The 21,355-nt window shown below is 38.2% G+C and overlaps 1 protein-coding gene across 3 annotated transcripts in view; it reads left to right on the top strand.

The window, feature by feature from the left end:
* Nucleotides 1-21,355, top strand: part of nkain2 (sodium/potassium transporting ATPase interacting 2) — a 286,417-nt gene that overhangs the window by 218,716 nt on the left and 46,346 nt on the right. For all 3 annotated transcript variants that reach the window (XM_006626429.3, XM_069195794.1, XM_015359899.2), the window contains exon 4: nucleotides 11,304-11,504. In XM_006626429.3, coding sequence (XP_006626492.2) covers nucleotides 11,304-11,504 — 201 coding nt within the window. The remainder of the gene's footprint in view (nucleotides 1-11,303; nucleotides 11,505-21,355) is intronic.

Raw genomic sequence — 21,355 nt, forward strand, 5'->3', positions numbered from 1 at the left:
CTCAAACAGAAGCTCCACCCTTTGTATTACCTAAAACACAGGTTATTATAAATCTAGGGGGAAAACTGGTAGAAAATGTAATCTGTGTTGGACTTGTGAACTAAAGACATTAAAACCAAAGCATTCGTACCAAGGTACTGCAAAAGAGGTAAAGAATATCGCTTGGAATGAACTATGATGTAGTAAAAGAACTATCTGCAAAGGTAATATCAGATGGAAAAAAGCAGAAACAAAATGCATTGGTTAATTGCTAAAACAGAAAAACCATATAACTTCCAGTGCTCTGACTTGTTACAAGGTACACGTAAGGTATGCCAAAACACAGAGTGGTGGACAGACATGTGTACGAAGAACACGAATAACCCCTGAGATTCAAAATTCAATGAGTAATTGGGGACTACTAATGCAATAAAAGGATGTCATAGTTAATTTGTCTCCATGCTGGCTATCACAGAACACAGTTAAAGTAGTGCAAAATGCTAGCTAAATATTGTAGATATTGTTTTCATAAACAGCCCGGAATGTCATTTCTTAGTGCTAAAATTTTAATGCATCATCTTCTCAGCATGTCTTCATTCTGTAAAATGATTTTAACTTGTAATCTTAATGCGCAAGATCAGCACCGAAGACAAGAGCCACTAAATTGCTATATGTTAGGTTACCAGTGGTGAGAAGTCAGTGAGGCAAAACATGGAAAAATACCGTACCTCCTCTTAGGAAATCTCTCTTTAGCTCACGGGGCTAGGTCGCTGCAGAGAGACGTGGAAGTCCCGGGTTCGAGCCTCCAGTCGGGATGGGGCCGACCAGATGCGGCAAGGGCGCCCGCCTGAGCCCCCGTTGCGTTACATTGGTGTCAGAGCGGGATGGGATAGCCCTTCGCCGGGGACGGCGATTTAAGCGGGGGAGAGTGTAACGCTTACGGCCGACAAGCACTGTGTGTAAGAGCCGGCGTACCAGAGCGGGTGACGTCACCGCCCTTCCCTGTGATAGCAGGACTACAGCTACTGGGCTGTGGAGAGATCTCTCTTTAGCTCACGGGGCTAGGTCGCTGCAGAGAGATGCAGAAGTCCCGGGTTCGAGCCTCCAGTCGGGATGGGGCCGACCAGATGCGGCAAGGGCGCCCGCCTGAGCCCCTGTTGCGTTACAGTATCAAAAACAGGTTCTGCTTTTGATTTACTGTGGTGACCTCCATATACCGATATACTGTATTACAGAAGACTAACCTCTTGTATGAAAAGATGCAGTTACAGATTGCACTGATTTCTGCAGCTCGAGTACAGAAATGGGATTAGGTTTCTTGACATTAAAATGCTCATGGGTGGAATACACAGATGTACAACAATTTCTTTTATATTTTTGGTGTGAAATGGAATTACAGTATATGACAACATGCAGACTCCAAGAGGCCATTCACTACAGTGCTATGTTTGGTTGTAATAGACATTTCTTAAAGGTAAAGATAAAATCAAACTAGACACCGCTAGATTTTAAAACTTGTTGAACACTGGCAGGACAGCAAAAAATATTTTCTTTTCTGAATCATTCTGTTTTCTTTAAATGCCCCTTGCATTAATTCTTTGGAGCAAAGCTTTCAGCAAAGATTTGTGAGCTGGAAATAATGATATTGGTATAAATTATGGAGGTTAGCTTCAATTTATGCCCTGAACCCAGGCCTCTACTGTCTGTACTTACAATACTATTACAAAATGTTTAAGGAGACATCATTCCAGGTGGAAATTGCCTCTGGATTCCTGTGACCCATTAAATAAATAAAAGGTTAAAATTATAAAATAAGAATTATCAATCAAATCATAGTATGATGCAGTTTGATAATGAAGCAATAACTTCACAGTATGATAATGAAGTAATAACTAGCAAATTTAGGAGGAAAAACAGATACTGTACATATCTACGATAAGTTCAGATCTGCAGGTCCCAGACCCCTGCCTTATACAGACATATAAAACACAATAAAGGTCAAGAGGGCACCTGTTTCTTATAAAATAAACAAATCCAATTGACAAAATAAAATTTCTCTCTAAACAGAGAATAAACAAATGGGAAACTGTTTCACTAATCAAAAAGGCATATCATTAAACAATGAAATATTTATTTTAGCCTAAAGAATAACACAAATAGAAAAGGAATGAGGTAGCAGATTTCCTCAACAGATTCATCTCTTCATCTGTTGAAGGAGACATCCCTCTCCTAGTTTAGTTTCTCCTCTTCTTTTCCTGTGATGTCTGCATCATCCTTGTATTTTCCCTCTGTCTTTCCTTCTAATGAATAAACACAAAATGGGAACTCTCTGTGGAGATTTGTAGAGTCACCAAAGTGCAATGTGGCATGTTTGGTGTGTACATGAGACATGACCCAAGACTGTACACATGGAAATAGTGTGTGGTTTGTGTACCATTTTTCAAGGTTGATGGACCTGAAAACCAAATAATGTAATGATGTAAATAAATTATTTCAATTTAATAACATTTTAATCATTTAAAATCTCAACTGAGTGTCTATCTTCTCTAAAGAACAACAACTGCAAAGAGCGTAAGAATTCATGAGGACTAGAAAAGAGGAAGCATGGTTTCAACCCTGGTCTTGGGGAACCACTGTGTTTTCTGTTTTATTCGCTCCACCAAGCTTTGAATCTGGTAAATTGATTTAATTTTTCGGATTTATTGAAACGTTTTTTTTTTACTTGTAAAAGTTGTATAGAGTTTGCAATTAGTATTATGACTGTGCCAAACTCTATGAGACTCAGAACTTCAGTCATTCAAGTGGGTTAGCTGAAATGTAACCAATTACTGGACAGAAGAAAATAATGAATGCTAATTATGGGAGTGGCTAATACATTGCTATTCCCCTCTGTGTCTGTTGAATATAAATTGGCTGTGTATTATGTTTATTTAGTCAAAAATAAAAAAAAGAAAATCTTAATTAAGAGCTTAAGCAAACAGATAACAGATACAGTAACTAGATACTGAAGAGCCATACCATGTAGAGGTTTGAATGTGAGCAGAAGGATTTTCAAAGCAACTCAAGACCTGACAGGTAGCCAGGGTCTGGACTACTAGCCTACAGTATGTGCATAATTGAGTCTGGCTTCCAGCTACTGAATTCAGATATCATCTTGTAATGTATTTATAAGTTCATGTGACTTTATACTGTACTTTTAAAATCTTCCTAGCAAAAAAAAACCCCATCAGTATTCTACACACAAGCTTCAAAAGCCAATCAAAGATTGCATTTGCTTTCGATTTCTAATATTGAATCAAAACCGAAGCATGATCCAGTTAACTGAAAAGGTTTCAACATTAGTTTAATTGAACTGATGAGAGGAACCCACTGATGTGACATCAGTCTTGTTAAGTCACAAAACAAGAAAACAAAAGTGTCATCCAAACTTTTACAACAGAAATGCAATCAGAGAGGACTGAAACAGCTACCATGTTAATGTCATTGTTGAGCAACACTGAATGCACTGTTGAGATGGAAGAAATTTCAAACAAAGAAACCCAAAGTACTGTGCGATAGAACACTACTATAACATAAGAAAAAGAAAGTGACAAATGGATTGGGACAACGAGCTCCACAGACGTGTTGAAGCTAGTGTATCCAAATTTGTGTCCATAAGAAGATCATTAACTACTTTATCTAGAGCCGCTCCACTTCTTTTGAATTGTAAGCCAGATTTCAAAGGTTTAAATTCTTTATTTAAAAGTTTATTCAAAGGGAAATGGCTGTTTAATTGCACTGCAACAGCACATTTGGGCCAAAAATTATTAACATCACCCAATTCCATATTAAACCCGTCCCAGAGCTCAGGGAGTCATTTACCAAGTTAAGCACCAAGAATTTAAAAGGCAAAGAAACAGGGATGAAAAAGAAGTCTCATCTGTCATACCATTTCAGTAAGGCAGCAGCAGGAACTCAAAGGACTATTGAGTCTGGTAAACAATTTGAGGTTTCGCATAAATATGATGAAGTAAACAATATAACAGGGCAACTGATTGTGGAAAACGGTGGAAAAGATGGTGGAAAAATGTCAACAGTTAATCCTTCCATTTCTTGTCACCCATTCTACAGTTCGCAATAAAGTGCTTTCACACAGCTCATCTGTCATCGAGTATGGGAAACTGACTGAGTTATAACAGGGGTCAAGGTATCAAGTGCATTTATTAGGGAGCTATTGAATGGCTTATATTCCAAAGTATCAAAGAAAGTGAACAAAGTGCTGAATCAGCAAACTTAACATAGCCAAATGATCACCAATTACAAAAGCTTACAGACTGTAAAAGCATGCAGTAATAGGAAAATCTAGGAACAGCCTGGCGAATCAGAAAGACCTATAGTAAATTAAAATGTATTAGATGGGAAACAGGAGCTATTAGCTATAACTAAATTCAAGATGTGGGCTTTGTTACGATTTGGACTGTGGGGAAAAAAATGTGTAAAATCCCAAAGTGTTAGAAATAATAGTTATAATAATCACATTAACTTTTGATATTAAAATCTTGACTTTAAAACAAAATCAGGATAGCAAGCAGCAAATTCATCTTGACAGTATTGTTTGTAGGAGGAACTCTGATTGAGTATGAGGTTGTGCTGCACAATCTGACTACCTCTGTGGTCAGAGGGCAACATTTATTGACAATCCATAGCCAGTCGGCAGAATCTGATTTAAAAGAGGACCACCATTTCAGTTGTGACAGGCTTCAAGGAAATAAAAAATCCAGTTTCTATCATTTGTAAAGTAATTGAGTAATAAATCCCTGTATTTAAAAGCTAAGCCAGCAGCTATATCACGCTGCAGCTCTCAATTGGCAGCCCACTGAAGCTAAGTAGGGTTGAGTCTGGTCAGTACCTGAATGGGAGATCTCCTGGGAAGCTATGGTTCTGGAACTGGTGTTAGTAGGATCAGCAGGGGGCACTCACCCTGCGGTCTGTATGGGTCCTAATGCCCCGGTATAGTGGCGGGGACACTATACTGAAGTGGGCGCCGTCTTTCGGATGAGACTTTAAAATGATGTCCTGACTCTCTGTGGTCATTAAAGATCCCCAGGCATTTCTCGATAAGCGTAGGGAGTTATCCCGGTGTCCAGGCCAAATTTCGCCCCTCGGCCTTTACCGTGGCCTCCAAATTGTCCCCATGTATGATTGGCTTGCACTGGCCCTGCAATGGACTGGCGTCCTGTCCGGGGTGTACCCTGTCTTGCGCTCGTTGCTTGCTGGGTAGGCTCCGGCTTCCCACAACACTGTATGGTATAAAACGGTTTGGTAAATGACATGACATTTAAAGGCTACTGTAGACAAACAGACAAACCAGATACATTGGATTTTTTTATTTATTTGGATTGTCAGCAAAAGCATTCAAGTCTCATAAGACTTTATGAGTTCCAGAGCACGAAATATTAGAAGTCTGCTGCCAAAAAACAGGTATGGTAACAGAACACAATAATATTTTATATAAAATGGTTTCCGGAGCTGACATTGGCATAAAATCGAAAGTCACAACAATTTTCATAAGCTTTTTTTTGCTTGTTGATTTATGAGTCTCTTTTATAATCTCTTCTCCAAAGCTACATTTCTAAGCAGGTTTGTACAAAGACATTTGTTGTGAATTCAACAGCTGTACAAACTGTAAAAGCTAAAGAAAAACCCTTCAGCTTGCCCAAGAAAGTATAAATACACATAACATGGTCACCTTCCCAGCATGTGTTATAGCCTTTCCCCGCCTCGTAACTGCCCGTGCATCTGTTCCATCAGCCACGGGCTCAAGGCCAGGCTTTGTTCCGTCAGCTAAGCGAGTCAATGCCAAATCTGTACCAAAGTGCCTGCTCACCAAATCGCACACTATTATATGGTTTCTCTGAAGCTATTGAAAACCAGTGTACCATGAAAAAGGATATCCCATGATATAGTGCAGTCGTCCTTGCATGTTGTTCAGCTTCCCCGTAGGTTTTCACTGGAGTGTGAAAAGTCACAAAAGATAATCTTGATCTCTTTTTTTTCCATAGAGACCTTTCAATTTTGTGTTAAGAATGAAAACATATCTTTCTCTTTAGCTGCAACATGTGTTGCCCCTGTATTAGATCACATAGCATCGTTTGAAAAGAAAATGTCATGTCTCCATCACTCTGTGAGAGCAATTACATTTTATTCTGGCTAGAGCTCTGCAGGAGCATTATAAATAATGACAACAAGCAAGTAAGGCAAAGTAGCGGTTTTTGTTGTCTGTCAAAAACAATTTGGTACATAATAAGATTTTTGTAATTAAGTTTCATTAAACCTCACTTCCTATTTTATTCATGAATACTTAAACGGGGGTATATAATATGATTTAAAGGTTTGTACGCTCTATGCACTCCGTTCAGTATACTGTACGTGTAATGATGCACTACTGCAATACGACTAGTAGTGTGACCCTGTAACGCAAGAGAACCCGAGCGCTGGGTCACGGAATGGCCCGGAGTTGCGCGTTAATAAAGCCGGACTGACTGAAGAGCGCACTCAGGAGACGAGATGCGGGCTGTTTGCTGACAGGAGAGCTGAGTGCACTTACTGTAGCACGCAGGCTGACGTGGTTCAGAGGCAAGGTGAGTTGGGGGGCACAGGGAAAATCTAGTACCCACAATTGAAGTCTAAATGTAAATCCAAAAGCCAGGTAGACACAGGGAGATGAGAAGCCGTGGGGAAGAGTGGTCGAGAACACAAACCAGGGCCAGAGCTGAGAAGAGCACTGCAGACAAGCAAAGCCTAGGGGTGATCTGAGAACCGGGGTACCAAACCAGCCCAGATCAGACGTCCAAACGAGCACAGGCAGCGGGAACAGCTAGGAATACACTCGAGTCAAAGCTCAGGAGCAGGGCATGGGGGGGCTCGGAGTCCAAACTCATTGTTAGAGGGCTTTTTTCCAACTTTTCTATGTTAAAAGGATAGAACAAGAAACGCCTTAGATTATGCCTTCACTTTTTAAAAACACTGACACAACTATGAATGTCTATGACATGCTAGTTAAACCTTTTTTTAATTAAAGTGTTTCCTAATGTTCCCTTTTTAAGATTAAAATGTCAATTCCCGGGGTTAGGTCGAGATATCGGAGTTTTGCTTTTACTATTCACAGAAACACATAAACAAAAAATACACTAATAATCAACTGTTATTCGAATGGAAAAGACCCCCTTCCCGCTGGGCAGACTGAAAAGGCAATTTGCATTTGCGGTAAAAACAAAACAATTAACTTTAAGTGTCGATGCTTTCATACAGTAAATCGAGAGGAGTAGTTATATAAAAGCGGAACAGTACTGAGCTTTCTCGTATTAAGTAAAATATTAAGTACGTTCACTATTCAGTCTTACTAACGTATAGCTAAACTGTGGGAAGAAGTGCCTCCCCACGTAAAGATCCTCGTTCTCGACGTTAGTTTACGTATAAATTTCTTGCAGACAGGGTTACAGTATGTGACTCATCAAAAAAAAAAGAGGAAGGTGCCATATCTCAGGATTGAAAGCAGATCAGACACTGCTTTCAACGGCACCGACAAGCCCAAACATACAGTACAGTTGCACCAGAGACCCGGTCAGCTTTCCTGTGGGGCTGAGTGACGTCCCTCCCTCAAGAACCGGACGCAGTGAGAGCTGGGAACAAAAGCAGCACAAACACTACTTTCAATAACACAAAGAAATGTGGAGCTTTACATTCTTTGTGCTGTTTGTAGGGTGGCCAGCCTCATGGAGCTGTATTATGAACATGTGGCTAATTAATATTGATGGGTATGAATATTAATTAGCACTTACCATTTGATGAATCTTAGTGAGGCAGAACTCACTAAGGATCAACTTTCTAAGATGCTCACATACATCAGTTCTGCTGGGCACAGTATAACTGTCACACTGAAGCAGGTACTCATGGCAGCTAACTTATAGACCAGGGTGACAAGCCCTGTTCCTGGAAAGTCACGGTACAGTAGAGCCTATATAGATTACCTTTAAATCGTCATATTGCAAAGACATTTGAGTTATTTATCACTTTATGGTAATTGGTACACTTAAGTGAGGAATGTCCCAACTGTGAGCCATTGGTCTCAAGGTGGTCACTAAATAGCTTCATTGTACATCTCACATTGAAAGTGCAGAGAATGAAATTGTTTCTGCATGTGCAATATGAGAAATTGGAGTCCCCCCCCCTCCCCAGCTGTGTGTCCATTTTCTGTGTGTGTCTTGGTAGAAAATAACGCACCGGTATTTGTCTGTCCTGTGTCTCCACTGCTTCAGATGACATTGTAATGAGGTGAACCTCCACTTCTATAATTTAATGTTTGATGGATTGTGTATTCCAACACAACTGGGTTTCATTACATTTCCGTAATAACAGAGAGCAGAGAAATCTGGCAGCAAGCACAGCCATTTATTATATATTATTTTATTTATTACCTTGTCTTTCAGTGAGAGTTCCATCGCTGCCCGAAGTCCAAAACTTCAGAATGTGTTTCCACACGTTGTCTGTAATTAAATACAGCATCTTTAGAATACTTCCAAACAAATTGAAATAAACTGTCTTAGCTCTTCTATACTTACAGTATGGAAAATGTATAGTCAAATTTCGGTCATTTGACTGAAAACAATAACAGAAGAGTAAAACACTGCATTTGTTTTAACCCAGTACTGTGATGCAAAACAAAATTCATAAAAAGAAAAGTAAAGAAAAAAGGATTTTAGTCTAAATGTACATTTGTCTTATTTGTTATAATTGTGTGTTTTGTATTGATTTGTGTGCTTTCCTTTTCTGTTTTAAAGAGGCTTGACTTAAAGCTTTAAATATCACTTTCATTTTAGAAGAAGTGAATCACCTTCTCATGAAGAGCAGCAGTGCTGAAAGAGAGATTCAGCTTTGGCATAAAACAGACAGGTTTTGTTTGTGGCTCTGGGGAGGGAGAGGTCAAAGTATTTATAGCTAGAAATCAATGAAACACTTTATATCTTAAAGTTGTGTTAAACTTCATTCTAATGGAGATAAGGTACTTTTTTAGGCATAACCTAATAGGTATTAATTACCCATTTACTTGAAAGTAGCAAATAAAATACAGATGTCTTATGAGCACTGCTTAATAATAATAATAATAATAATAATAATAATAATAATAATAATAATAATGATGATATTGCACCTTTCAAAGTGGCTTCTCAAAGTGCCTTACAGTTTACATTGCATATATGGTACATTACCTGATGGTTTTTTAAGGGCTTACTTCCAACTAGTTTATTAGTCATAAATACCCTTGCATTAAAGCAACAATCTAAAAGGATTTATAGATAGGGTGTTTTTCTAGCATAAATTCCATGTGGAATTTAGGTGCTCATCTTGGTAACTCCATTCACAATTTAGTTTATAATATAAGAAAGCCTGAGCTATTAGAAAGTTGTTAGCCATTAATGCATAATTTTTCAGCTCCATCTCTGAAATAGGAAATAGTGGTAATTAACCCAGCAGTTTGCTAAAAACATGCACTTTGGGTTAAAAGCATTAAATGTGGCATACTTGCAGAGATAATACCTAAACATTATCCGATATGGAACTACCCTCCAGTTTACTCCTGTTGTGAAATAAATTAACTTCTTTTTTTGTACTGATGCTTGATTATAAAAGCCAGCTACACTGAGAGGCTGTTTCTAATAGTGACTGTAGTGCTCAAACACAGATGACAAATTTAAAATGTATTTTCATAGACAGTAAATGCAAAACAAGGCACATGCATGTCAAGGTGTAAGTGGAATATTAAGCGTAATGAAGTGTCAAAACAATCCTATGTTCTAGTCATTAATATGTTTCATTACAGTCTTCTCTCTACATTTATCTCTTAATATAGTGCAACCTTTTCAATTTAAAATGTGTCACTTTTTTGTGGGCCACCAGGGGGCAGTGCTTACTGGGTTCCATATAAAAAAAAATAGTTCCGTTAGTAAATGGAGTTTATATGCTCTCCCTGTGTTTATGTGGGTTTCCTCCAGTTTCCTCCCAGACATGCTGGAAGGTTAATTGTCTTCTGGTGAGAGTGAGTGTGTCTGTGACTGTGACAGTGTAGCCTCCTGTCCAGGGTGAGTCCCTCCGTGTCTCATTGCTTGCCAGGATAGGTCCCAGCTCCCCCTTGACCCTGTGCTGGTTAACGTGTTTTGAAAATGGATGGAAGTTGTACGTTTATCATGGGTCAATGTGTAGTGTGCCATAGACTTTATTGTCAATTTACAGTATATGCCCAAGACCACATTGCTCCTATTCAGCAAAGAAGACCATATTTGCATATTTAAAGACCTAACTTGCATGTTATGTGTACTCAATAAAAGCTTTTGCAGCACTGATTGTAAAGTTAAATGTATCACTTATATCACTTATCTGTGTACTAGCAACTACCTGATGTTGCTATTCATCAGACAAAGATGTCATTATAGACACTGAAGTTGCAAGAGTAGCTTAATTTGCTCTATGAACCATAATGAAAACTATATACTGTACATGCATGAGTATGAAGAAGAAAAATAGAATATTTTGAAAAGTCATCTTAACAAAACATAAAGAGGTAACATTTGGATATGTTAATTTCTATAGCAGCACCAGTTAACCCCCCCCAACCTGGGGAGAACATACAAACTCCGAACACACAGCACCCCAGGAATACCACCCAGGACAGCAACGCTGACCACCACGACACCGCGCATTGCCAGCTAAACATTTTGCATTACAAAACGCATGTTGTACTTCACACCTTCCAAAGAGAAACAAGACATATTTATTTTTCCTGATGTTGTAAGAGAAAAATGACCATCTCTCAGTGTGTGTCTTCCTATCAGGTTATATAAAGTTGTTCGCTATAATGGGGTCTTTGCAATTCAGTGCTCCAGGACAAAAACGCCAATACTGTGTGCTATTTAATTAGTTCTGATTTACATGGATCAATATTATAAAAATAAAGTCTTATTTACTCTTCCTGTGGTCAGATCCAGTTATGTATTTTTATACAGTATATACAGTATGTGCAACGTATATCCCTTGACCTTGTTTAAACTACCAGCAGACTGTTTAGTTCATGTAGATCAGCTATGACTGAGGAATAATTCTAATGCTAACTTCACATGAACTTGCCAAAGGAACAGCGATATGTTTAAAAAGTTCGGTTCTGGTACTGCATGTTTTTTAACTGTCGTAATGGAGGCAATTCATTTTTTGAGCAACATTCCATATAGCGTCCCCTGGGTCTGTTACTCTTCCCAATTACTGTGCAGTTTTCTTCTGTGCTTTCATTGCAGGACACAGACCTCATAATGACATTCAACATCTCCATGCATCGGTCTTGGTGGATGGAGAACGGCCCTGGCTGTAGGGTGACGGCAGTGACACCTCCTCCTCCCTGGGCACCTGAGGATCATCGGTATATCAGCATCTCAGGATGTGTGCTGGAATATCAGTATGTAGAAGTGGCTCAGAGCTCTCTTCAGATTATTCTCGCAGTAAGTACTTTCTATGTCCCACGTATAAATCTGAAAATCAATATAGTACCCTCCTGTAACAGGGCAGCTGTTGTTTTAAGGGGTTTTAGCATCTGGGAAAGAGCTATAAATCATTAAAGTCAAATTTTCAAGGGTTATTTCGAGAGATCAGTGTGGGTGTGTTCACACAAGTTATGGACGTCCATTGTCACGTGAGATTTGCCAGGCACTCTGCTCCACCTTTTGCTGATTCACAGTTTTTTAAATAGGCTGGAGGGTGGACACTGAGACAAACACAGGGTCGTCTCGTTAACTTCAGTGTCTCGGGATGACACTCTTAGTTGCCTCCCAGTGACGACTGGCTAGATTTTGGTTCAGATCAATCTCTCGGTTCTGGGTTATATTAGATTCAGGTTATATAAATTTTCAATTCCTATCATTTAAAGGTGAAATATTCCCATAATGAAATTAATCTGATGCAGAATGGATTGAAACACCAGCATCTGTAGTGAAATGTGTTGAAGACTCACTGCTGTAATGTGTCCCTTGTTTAAGAACTAAAACAATATTCAAATAGTGTATAATGCTCAGAATCAAAAGCAAAAATAATTCCCTTTGAATTTTGAGAAATTGATCTTTTTGCTGAGATAATACATGATAATATGTATATTACTATAGAAGAAAATATAACAATTCTGTATTGATAAAAGCAAAACAGGTGGGTTTTATCAGCTGTTAAACTATCCTGTGTCGTGTTTATTTTTAACCTTATTTAAGCTATGTCCTGCTTGAAGGTCTTTTCTCCATACCTTCATTATTAAATCTAAACTGTCAGTTTCATCCTACAGAATACATCAAGGGTCCATCTGTAGGAATTTACTAAAATATTTCCAACAGTCTCTCAAGGCAGGGGTAATACCCACTGACTGGAAAATGACAAAAATAGAATCCTTCCATAAAAAGGGGTATAAAACAGTATCAATTATAGACCAATAGGTCTTAATTCTATTAACATGCCATGTTGTGGAAACAAGAACTAGAATATAATCTCTATGGCAATACGATTCTAAGGCATAGTGAACATGAATTTAAAAAAGGTACTGTAGGTCTTGCTTAACTAACTTGTTACCGTTCTTTGAATAAGCCACAGGTGGAAATCATGCAAAACAAGCATTATATATTGTATACAGTGCCCTCCAAAAATGTGTTCAGAGAGCAAAGTCAAAACAGCATAGTCAAAACTTTGTCATTGTTTATACAGTCAAGCAATTTGTATATATGTGATCATGATAATAATATGAATGATAATACATAGTATTTATATGTTTGGGTAATTCTATGCAGACATTTGATTGTACTACAACAAACAGGAAAACAAACATTGTGGATGTCAAGTGACCATACATAGTATGTTTCAGGATTTCAGAGTGTAAAAGTCAGGATTTAGCAGCATATTCCTTTGAGACAATAGCAGTATAATAGTGTTCCATTGAGCTTGCTAAACTCTTTGTGTGTTCATTGGAGATGGGTTGTCAAGCCTTTGCTGTACCCTCTTTGGGATATTCTGATTTACCAGAAGACAAGGCTTTTTATACTGTATATTATCATGTGATAAGACACTTTCAAAGTGTTAAAATAGTTTCTGTCTACCTTAAAGAAGCTGACTTCCCTAAGAAAAAGAGGTCTCGGTAGGATTTGATTTTATTAACGATCTCATAACATTTGTCCCGTCTATGATCAATTCCAAATACTTGCAATCTTTGACAACCTCTACAGTCTGATCATTTTTCACAGTGCATGTGGGGCACTACATTTTTACTAAAATCGATGATTAGCTCTTTTGTTTTCAAAACGTTTAGCTCCAAAGATAATGCATTGTACCATTTTATAAAATCATTTAGAATGAGCCCAAGATAATACTCGGGGTTCTATGATAAGCTGAGTAGGGCTGTGTTGGCAGAAAATTTAATATATTTTGTTATGTTTGCTCTTGCAATACTGTAGTGTACAAAATACACAATAATGGGGAGAAGACACAGTCCTGTGGTGATCCAATAGAATTGATGCATCACCATTTCCCCATTTTGAGCTGTTGAATCCTGTTTGTTAAGAAATCTAGAATCAAATGACCCTTTCTTTTGAAATTCTTTGAATGTTTCTCTGCTAGTAAGAGTGGGGGATTGAAATCAGACAAAAAAATAAAAAATAAGATCCTGACATAAGAATGTCTTTCCTTCCTCAAAATGCTGGTAGAACTGTTAAACAATTTGTGCAAAGTGTCATCTACTCTCCTCCTTTCCCTGTGTGCAAACTGCAGGGGGTCAGTAAGGTTCAGTGTGCTCTTTGTAATGTGCTGTTTCACTAAGTTCTCCAGAAATGTCATTGGGAGAGATGTGAGAGTCACTGGCCTGTGACATAGCTTTTAATAGTGAACTGTTAAATTCACTCTGCCAGGGATTTTTAATGGGAAAATTTAAGGGCATCTGAAAAATCTGACTACAAATGTTCTACAGTTGTTCTGCTCAGATGTAAATAACTCTGCCATACACATTATCTGAGCCTGTACTCTTCCCTTACATTGTTCTTCCTGAGTAGTCTACACACATTTGCTTTGTCAATCTTAATAAACTCCTCTGATTCAGATAATTCAGCACTGTGCTCTGAGGTAGTTATAATTGTAGTTTTAATTTAAAATGGATATAAAACAAATTGAAGTCATTTCATACTTGTTGATTATCCGTGTTGTTTCAGACGGTATCAGCATTGCCCTTCTGGGAAATACTGACCATGGATTTAATGCCCTGACATTACAATCATGCACTCTGTTTGTTCCCTATACTGATCTTTAGCATTGTCCAATAAGCATAGTATTTTTGTTTTTCAATTAGCAGACCAAATGTCTCTAGAAACTTTAGAATTCATTCTTCAGCTGCCATCTTTCATTACATCATCAAAAAGACCAACGAGCCAATCCAGTCCAGGCTTTTCAGAAGAGATGGTGCTCTTAGGAGCGTCAACAGTTTTTTTTTCTCCTCTTTAATAATGTGTTTATAGTTTGTCTTCTTACACTTTCTTTGAGTATGAAGAAGCTCCTTAAGGAAAAAAAAGGCTTAGGTGTCTGTGTTGATACATCATTTTCATTTTCCAGGCAATGTGGGAAGAAATAAAAATAGAATATATAGTTAAAAGTGTATAAGTTAAATCAGGGTATGTTATGGTAAAACTGTGAATTGTACCTGTAAAACCTCTTTAAGAATGATTAATACAACTTTGGTCTCCAAGATACAAGATAAAATACAAGAATGATAGTGCTGCTCTAGAAGCACAATTACACACATTTCTGAGCTCAAAGGAATGTTGTTCGCTGACTGTGTAAAAGTACTAAGAAGTTTCAGTTCTGAAACTGAGAACCCGAGGCACATTTTACATAAACATACAAAGGTTGTGGGAGCACAAAACAAACTGCTCAGCCATGGTGTTGAAGCTTATATTCCGGCTTCCTTCAGGAAATGGTTGGGTGAGATACGTGGATCGATTAGCTCCTATAAATAAAACGAATGAGTTAGATGGGCTGAATGCATGTAAAAGTTCTTACATTCACTAATGGATCTTTCATTTCCATTACCAGCACTATAACACAGAAACATCTTCCAATAAATTTTTGTTCATTGACCTAGAAACACACGTGAGGGCAATATACTACGAGTTAGTTAATGTATCTGAACGTCTTAGGTGGTAATGGGGACATTTTTCCACATCAAGATTGTTCTATCTAGAAATGTTTGAGTATGAATGAATGGTTATGAACAATCTGTGTATGCAGAGTAAATGACAACGTGCTGAAATATATGTTCCTTAAAGAACTCCAGAGACTATGTGGAGCTCAATTTACAATGCAATTTACAATCAATCATCAGTTATGATTTATGTGTAATGATTTTTTTTAAGTACTCCTTACTCCTTGTGGACGTGGGACCTCTGTTTTATGTGAAAAAGATAAAAATAAATACCAGCCCAAGACCTCACAGCTAACATGCTCGTGTTTAGCAGCTGTCATTGACCAACAAGACAACTATGAAAACCCCACCCACCCTTAATAAGGTGGCTCTAGGAACTCAAGGAGTCAAGGACATAAAATCCAGCAACGGCTGTGGGAGTACAGTCAGTCAATTAACTAGTCAACACCAGTGAAGCTGTAATTGTTAGGGGCCCACTGGGAGTCTTTAGACAACAGTTTCTTCATTACCTCCCTCTCTGCTCAACCCAATGGAAAGAGCATCATCCTCCTGCCAGACAAAGGACAGGCTGGAGGGAGACCATGCAAGAAATCGTTCCCCTGGATCAAATGTCCTTCTCCATGAAGATTCATGTTCGGGTGACTGTTGGGGGTCTACAGGTAAGTACCCTCTCTTGATCGCATGGACCAGGCAGTGGGTCGAGGTTCCTTCCCCTTTGGGTGAGGACTGCAATGCTGTTGTTCAGGCGACATTCTCCCCCTCAGTATGAGGATGTAGAAATGACCTGGCAATATCCTTTCCCTCTGCTAGGGTTTTTGGGACAGGACCTGTTGATGACTAGGCCCTGCTCTTTCCCTCCTCTGGGTTTGTGAAATAAGAGCTCTCTCCCACTGCTTCTGAAGAGTTGGCTGGGGTCTTTTTCTCCATTTTCCCTTTTTCACACACTGGCTGGTCTTCACTTCCAGCTCTGTGATGGACATCCTGGAGTTTTTCAGCTCAGTCTGGAGACTCCAACTCATCGCTCACTCTTTCAGATGCTTCAGAGCGCACCTTTCCTCTTAACCTGGCTGGACTGCGCCTGACTAATCTAGGTCTCACGGGCGAGCAGTCCAGATTCTTCCTCTGATGATTGTTAGCCTGCGGTGCCTCACATCCTCCTCATCTCAGGTCAGTTTGGTGCACTCCTGAAGCATTTTCCCCAGCTCTGCACCATGCTGGCCCTTTTGTGTATTCCTATGGAGGCTATATAATAAAAGTGGCATTTCCCCAGTTCAGAAAGTACCACAGATCATCACAGGTACCATCAAGCATCATGCACATGTTCAAACTGCTCTCGAAGGCATACAGCTGCCGGATCTCAGTCACATGGCCCCAGAATGTGGAACGTGCAGTCATGGGGGCCTGCAGGACCATGCCTCCTAGTCAGCTAAGCCCAGCTGCTCCTTCAGATGGTAGCAGGCTTCAGGAATGGGTTTCAGCTCTAGTGCTTTCTTATTTGACTGTTTCACTGCTCTAGGAACATGTCTGTTGTTAAGTTGAGCCCATCCTTCATTTTTAACAAATGATCCCTGATCTCCTGCTATGGGTTTCCCTTCTTCCTCCTATCCCTGAGTCATTTAAACTGCTTATCAGAAGCTCATGAGGTACAAAATAGAAGAAATTCACCTAAGTGTCTACTTAACTTCATAACTAAACTGTTGAAAATAATGGTAAAACTAGGTTGTGTTTTCTTAAGAAAACATAATTTTGTATTAATTAAATGTTCAGTTTCATCCTCATGAACACACAATCTAACTTTCATTGTTCTCTCTTTGTCCTATTTTTCTTTGAATGGGAGGCATAATGCAGAAAAAAGAGAAAATTAAAAATCTGACAAAGTGATAGTGGTCTTGAATAAAGAATTAACTGTTATTTGTTATTAGATTTATAAATCCTGAGATTAATAAAACATCAATACATAGTCAGAATGTATTGTCAGTTTAATCTGTGGACTATAGCATCATATTTGAAAATCACAGCAATGCCAGATTATTAATTTTTGATATACTGTATATTGAAAATGATTTCAATGTGTAATACTTGAACTGATAACTTACTTTTAGAACTACTGTATATATAATTTTATATTTCTAAAAAATGGCTTTGAGGAAAAACAATATTTTGATGAATTAATAAATAAAATTAAAATGTAATAAATGTATTAAACAATATTGTATAATTTAATAAATATTTGTAATTATATAAAAATTAATTAAATAACAGTTTTCCATCATATAATACATTATTTATTAAATTTTATTATTTTGCTGTTTTGAAACCTTATTTGTTGGAGATACAAAAAGTATAAAGTGAATAATACACAGAAAAGCCATCATTTTAAAGGTTGATAAGTGAGTAAAACGTATTAAACTTTAGTTTAGTTTATGTCAACAGAACTCAAAGACATGTTTAGTTGAACATAAACATTCAAATGTTTTTTAGAAGTCATGGGAATGATTATTTAGCTTTTGCTCTTTCTTATTTGGCAAAACTCTTTCATCATAGAAACTGGAGTAGTTATTGTTTTAGATCAATGTGTTATTAGTGATTTTGTCAAAAGCGAAGAGCTTTTTGTGTCATTTCCAGTTTTATTGGTTCCTGTGGAAATTAAAGCATTGGCAAGAAATAACAGAAGGGATTGTTTTTAGTTTAGGGAGATATGTGTCCCTCTGGATCAGTGCTGTAGTATTTTCATCTGCCAGAGAACATTGTGTTTTAATGCTTCAGGAGCACAATCATCTCATATCATATTTTAGAAGAATATGCCATTACAGTTCCTCTGTTTTTAGACAGAGTGTCATTCCAGGCTCTGAAGATAACTATTGGCTCTGCAGACCAGTTCTGACACGTTTTTCAATTGTTTATTAAATAATTTAGATATGGAAGGTACTGCCAGATGTTTTGTTCTTGTTGCAGAATTATTCTGTGATTTATAAGCAAGAGAAGGCTGTGAATATAAAAAATATTGTCAAAAAAACATATTAGGTATTTTAACAATCATGGTGTTTAAGGCAGGCAGTCAAGGTGCAGACAGAGGGGAGAGTGAGAAGGAGCTTCACCTTGCTTTGCTTAGCAGCTTGCACAGACCTTAGGAAGCTCTGCTAAAGTTAGGTTAAAGGGGAACTCAGTCTGTCCTGGCTATAACTTTGTTCAGAATATGCTTGGGTATTCTGGATATTGACAAAAAAGTGTCTAGCTGTCTAATTTTGTTGATCAGGTGAAAGAAAACAGTGGCTTTGTGAACCTGTTGTAGAAAGGATATATCTTGGACAGGATTCTGTTCTCAGAAAAAGTTTAAGTCCTGACTCGAACTGCTTGCAGTCACATGACTGAAAAAGTCATATAGGCACTTCAGCTGGAGTGATGAGGAGCCAGGAGGTTAACCAGTGAAAGGATTTGAGTTCTTTCTTTTATGGTACAACATCACAAGCTGGGGATTGACTAAGATGCTATCAGGTATAGTTCTGGTATCCTAACTGCTGATTATTGGAAGACCTACAGTACCTCTGGGTGACTGACCGTGCATTGTGACTTTAAGATCATGTACAGGTGCTCCTACAGTCTGGCTGGAGCCCATCTGCGCTTTATATCACTACACTGCAAAGGAACACATAAAGGTTTATTCCATGCTGAGAGGGCTACACACAAGACATCTCCATGGAAGAGTGCCATCTTGAAGCAGTACTGTGATGCACAGTCTACATTGTGTGGTGTTATCTGTTTGTCCAGCACAGGCTCGTGGGGAAGCCGAAGCCTATTCCAGCAAGCAATCGGCGCAAGGCGGGGTACACCTTGGATGGGATGCTACTCCTTCGTGAGGCACACAGACACTCACACCAGGGCCAATTTTCCCTGCATCTGACACAGAGCTCCTCCACTTGCGCGCTTCTCTCTCTGCAGGACCTGCAGGTCGTCCCAGCCTTGTCGTGCTCTAAGGGGGGAAGAGGAGTGAGAACTGAGCACATTGTATCATAACATCACTAATCTCAAACGATTGTAGTTCATTGTTGTCTTAATTTTCCCTCTCACTTTCTTATTTTTAGCCAGCAGCTATATCACCCTGCAGCTCTCCACTGGCTACCCACTGAAGCTAAGCAGGTTGAGCCTGGTCAGTACCTGGATGGGAGACACCCACCCTGCGGTCTGTGTGGGTCCTAATGCGTTAGTATAGTGGTGGGCCCACCGAGGCCCTGACTGTGAGTGGTCATTAAAGATCCCCGGACATTTCTAGATAAGAGTGGAGAGTTATCCCAAACAAATTTCCCCCTTCGGCCTTCACCGTGACCTGCAGATTGTCCCCATGTATGATTGGCTTGCACTGGCCCTGCGATGAACTGCCATCCTGTTCAGGGTGAACCCTGCCTTGCACTCGTTGCTTTGCAGTTGGCTCCGGCTTCCTGCGACACAGTATGGTATAAAGCAGTTTGGCAAATGACTTTCTTATTTTAGATTATAATTATAAAAAATATAAAAGTGACTCCGATTTTTATTTAATAAACTGTGATTTCTGTTCAAGGGCATTTTTAAATTCCTTTACTTTTTTTTAATTCATTCATGCCTATTCATATTTTTCATGTATTATTAATATTATTTTAATATCTTGCATACTATGATATCTTAAAATAATAACATTTCATTATAGTGTACATATTATTTATTATATTTAACTATTAAAGAGTAAATAAAGAGTCTTTATTTGTTAAAAGTAAAAACAGACCAGCAATGGAACACTGGATTTTCTAGATTGCATGTGAAAATTCTACCACTGAACAAAAGTCACTTGGTTTAGACAATCTAAATTAAAAACCACAATATTTACTTTTTCCATCTTCTACAAGAGTTTCAATGAAACCACTAGAACTTCGTTTTCCAGTACAACAATAACGACAGCAAAATGTAGTTACAACGTTACCAAACGAGCATGTCAAAACGTTTCCAAAACAACCACCGCAAGTGACCAAGTCAAAGACTTTGATGCACAATTTTATTATAAAAATATAATTTACCTGAAACAATCATGAACTCATTTCATTGGTTGTTAGATTTTAAATTAAAAAAAATTTTACCTGAAAGATTCTTGTCATTTGTCTGCATTATCACAATAAAGAAGTCATAAAGGACTTAATGTGTATGGCATTGTGTGAGGCACACTTGCCCTTCAGCTGTGTATGTTGGTTATATATGAAAGCTGTAATAATGTCCAGGGTTTGGGTTCCATAAGTAAAAGCGTAACATCCAATATTCCTAATCCAGACTGCCTTGGCATCCAGGAGCACAGGGGAAATATGTGGGAGACATTTCTTTAATAACACTGTATGTCTCAGATGGTTTTCAGCAATGTCAATCTGAAATAAGTGCTTTGAACAATTTCTTTATGCACATTTGAGTTGTTATTGTTGTTTTTTTGGCTGTTGTTGTTGTTTTCATAAATGTATAGTTTCAGAAAAAAATAATTAACCAAACAGCTTCCCCTAGTAATGACACTTAAGAGGGCATTTTAGGCCTAAATGCTAAGTATTATTGAGCAACTAGGCAGCGGGTACAGGACTTTACTGTATTAACTAAGAATGTTGTCACCTTGGAGGTTTTTTTTAATAAATACAGCTCTTATTTGACACAGTACCATGCATTGCAGTATATCTTCTTTCATTTGTGTGATGTCAGAGGAAATGTGGGTACTATCAGGGCATGTCAAGGAAATTGGGTAAGATAATGTAGCTATTTTAGAATTTGGAAAATAATCTTGCAATAATGCTGTATTTTGTGAAATAGGTTTTCTGTGTTTGTCTGTGAAAGGGGGATCTTCAGAACTAAATAGATGTAAATTTAATTCATTTTATTTGTATGCTTTATCAAAACTGCCAATCTTTTTCAATACCTTTGTGAAAGGTAATGAAAGACTCGTTTCAACCAGCTGAAAGGTTATGAAAACATATTTACTCCTTCATTATCATCTGAGAAATGAATAAGTGTGGCTTTATCAGTTAACTGTGGAGACAAATACTTACATTTCACTTATTCTTTCTCAAGAAAGTACCCTGTTGATCCAGAGCCACAGATTTTAATTTTCTATATTTTATTAAAGTTTGTTCATTT

This window comes from Lepisosteus oculatus, chromosome 2 (genome assembly GCF_040954835.1).
Source record: "Lepisosteus oculatus isolate fLepOcu1 chromosome 2, fLepOcu1.hap2, whole genome shotgun sequence".
NCBI classification, from domain to species: domain Eukaryota; kingdom Metazoa; phylum Chordata; class Actinopteri; order Semionotiformes; family Lepisosteidae; genus Lepisosteus; species Lepisosteus oculatus.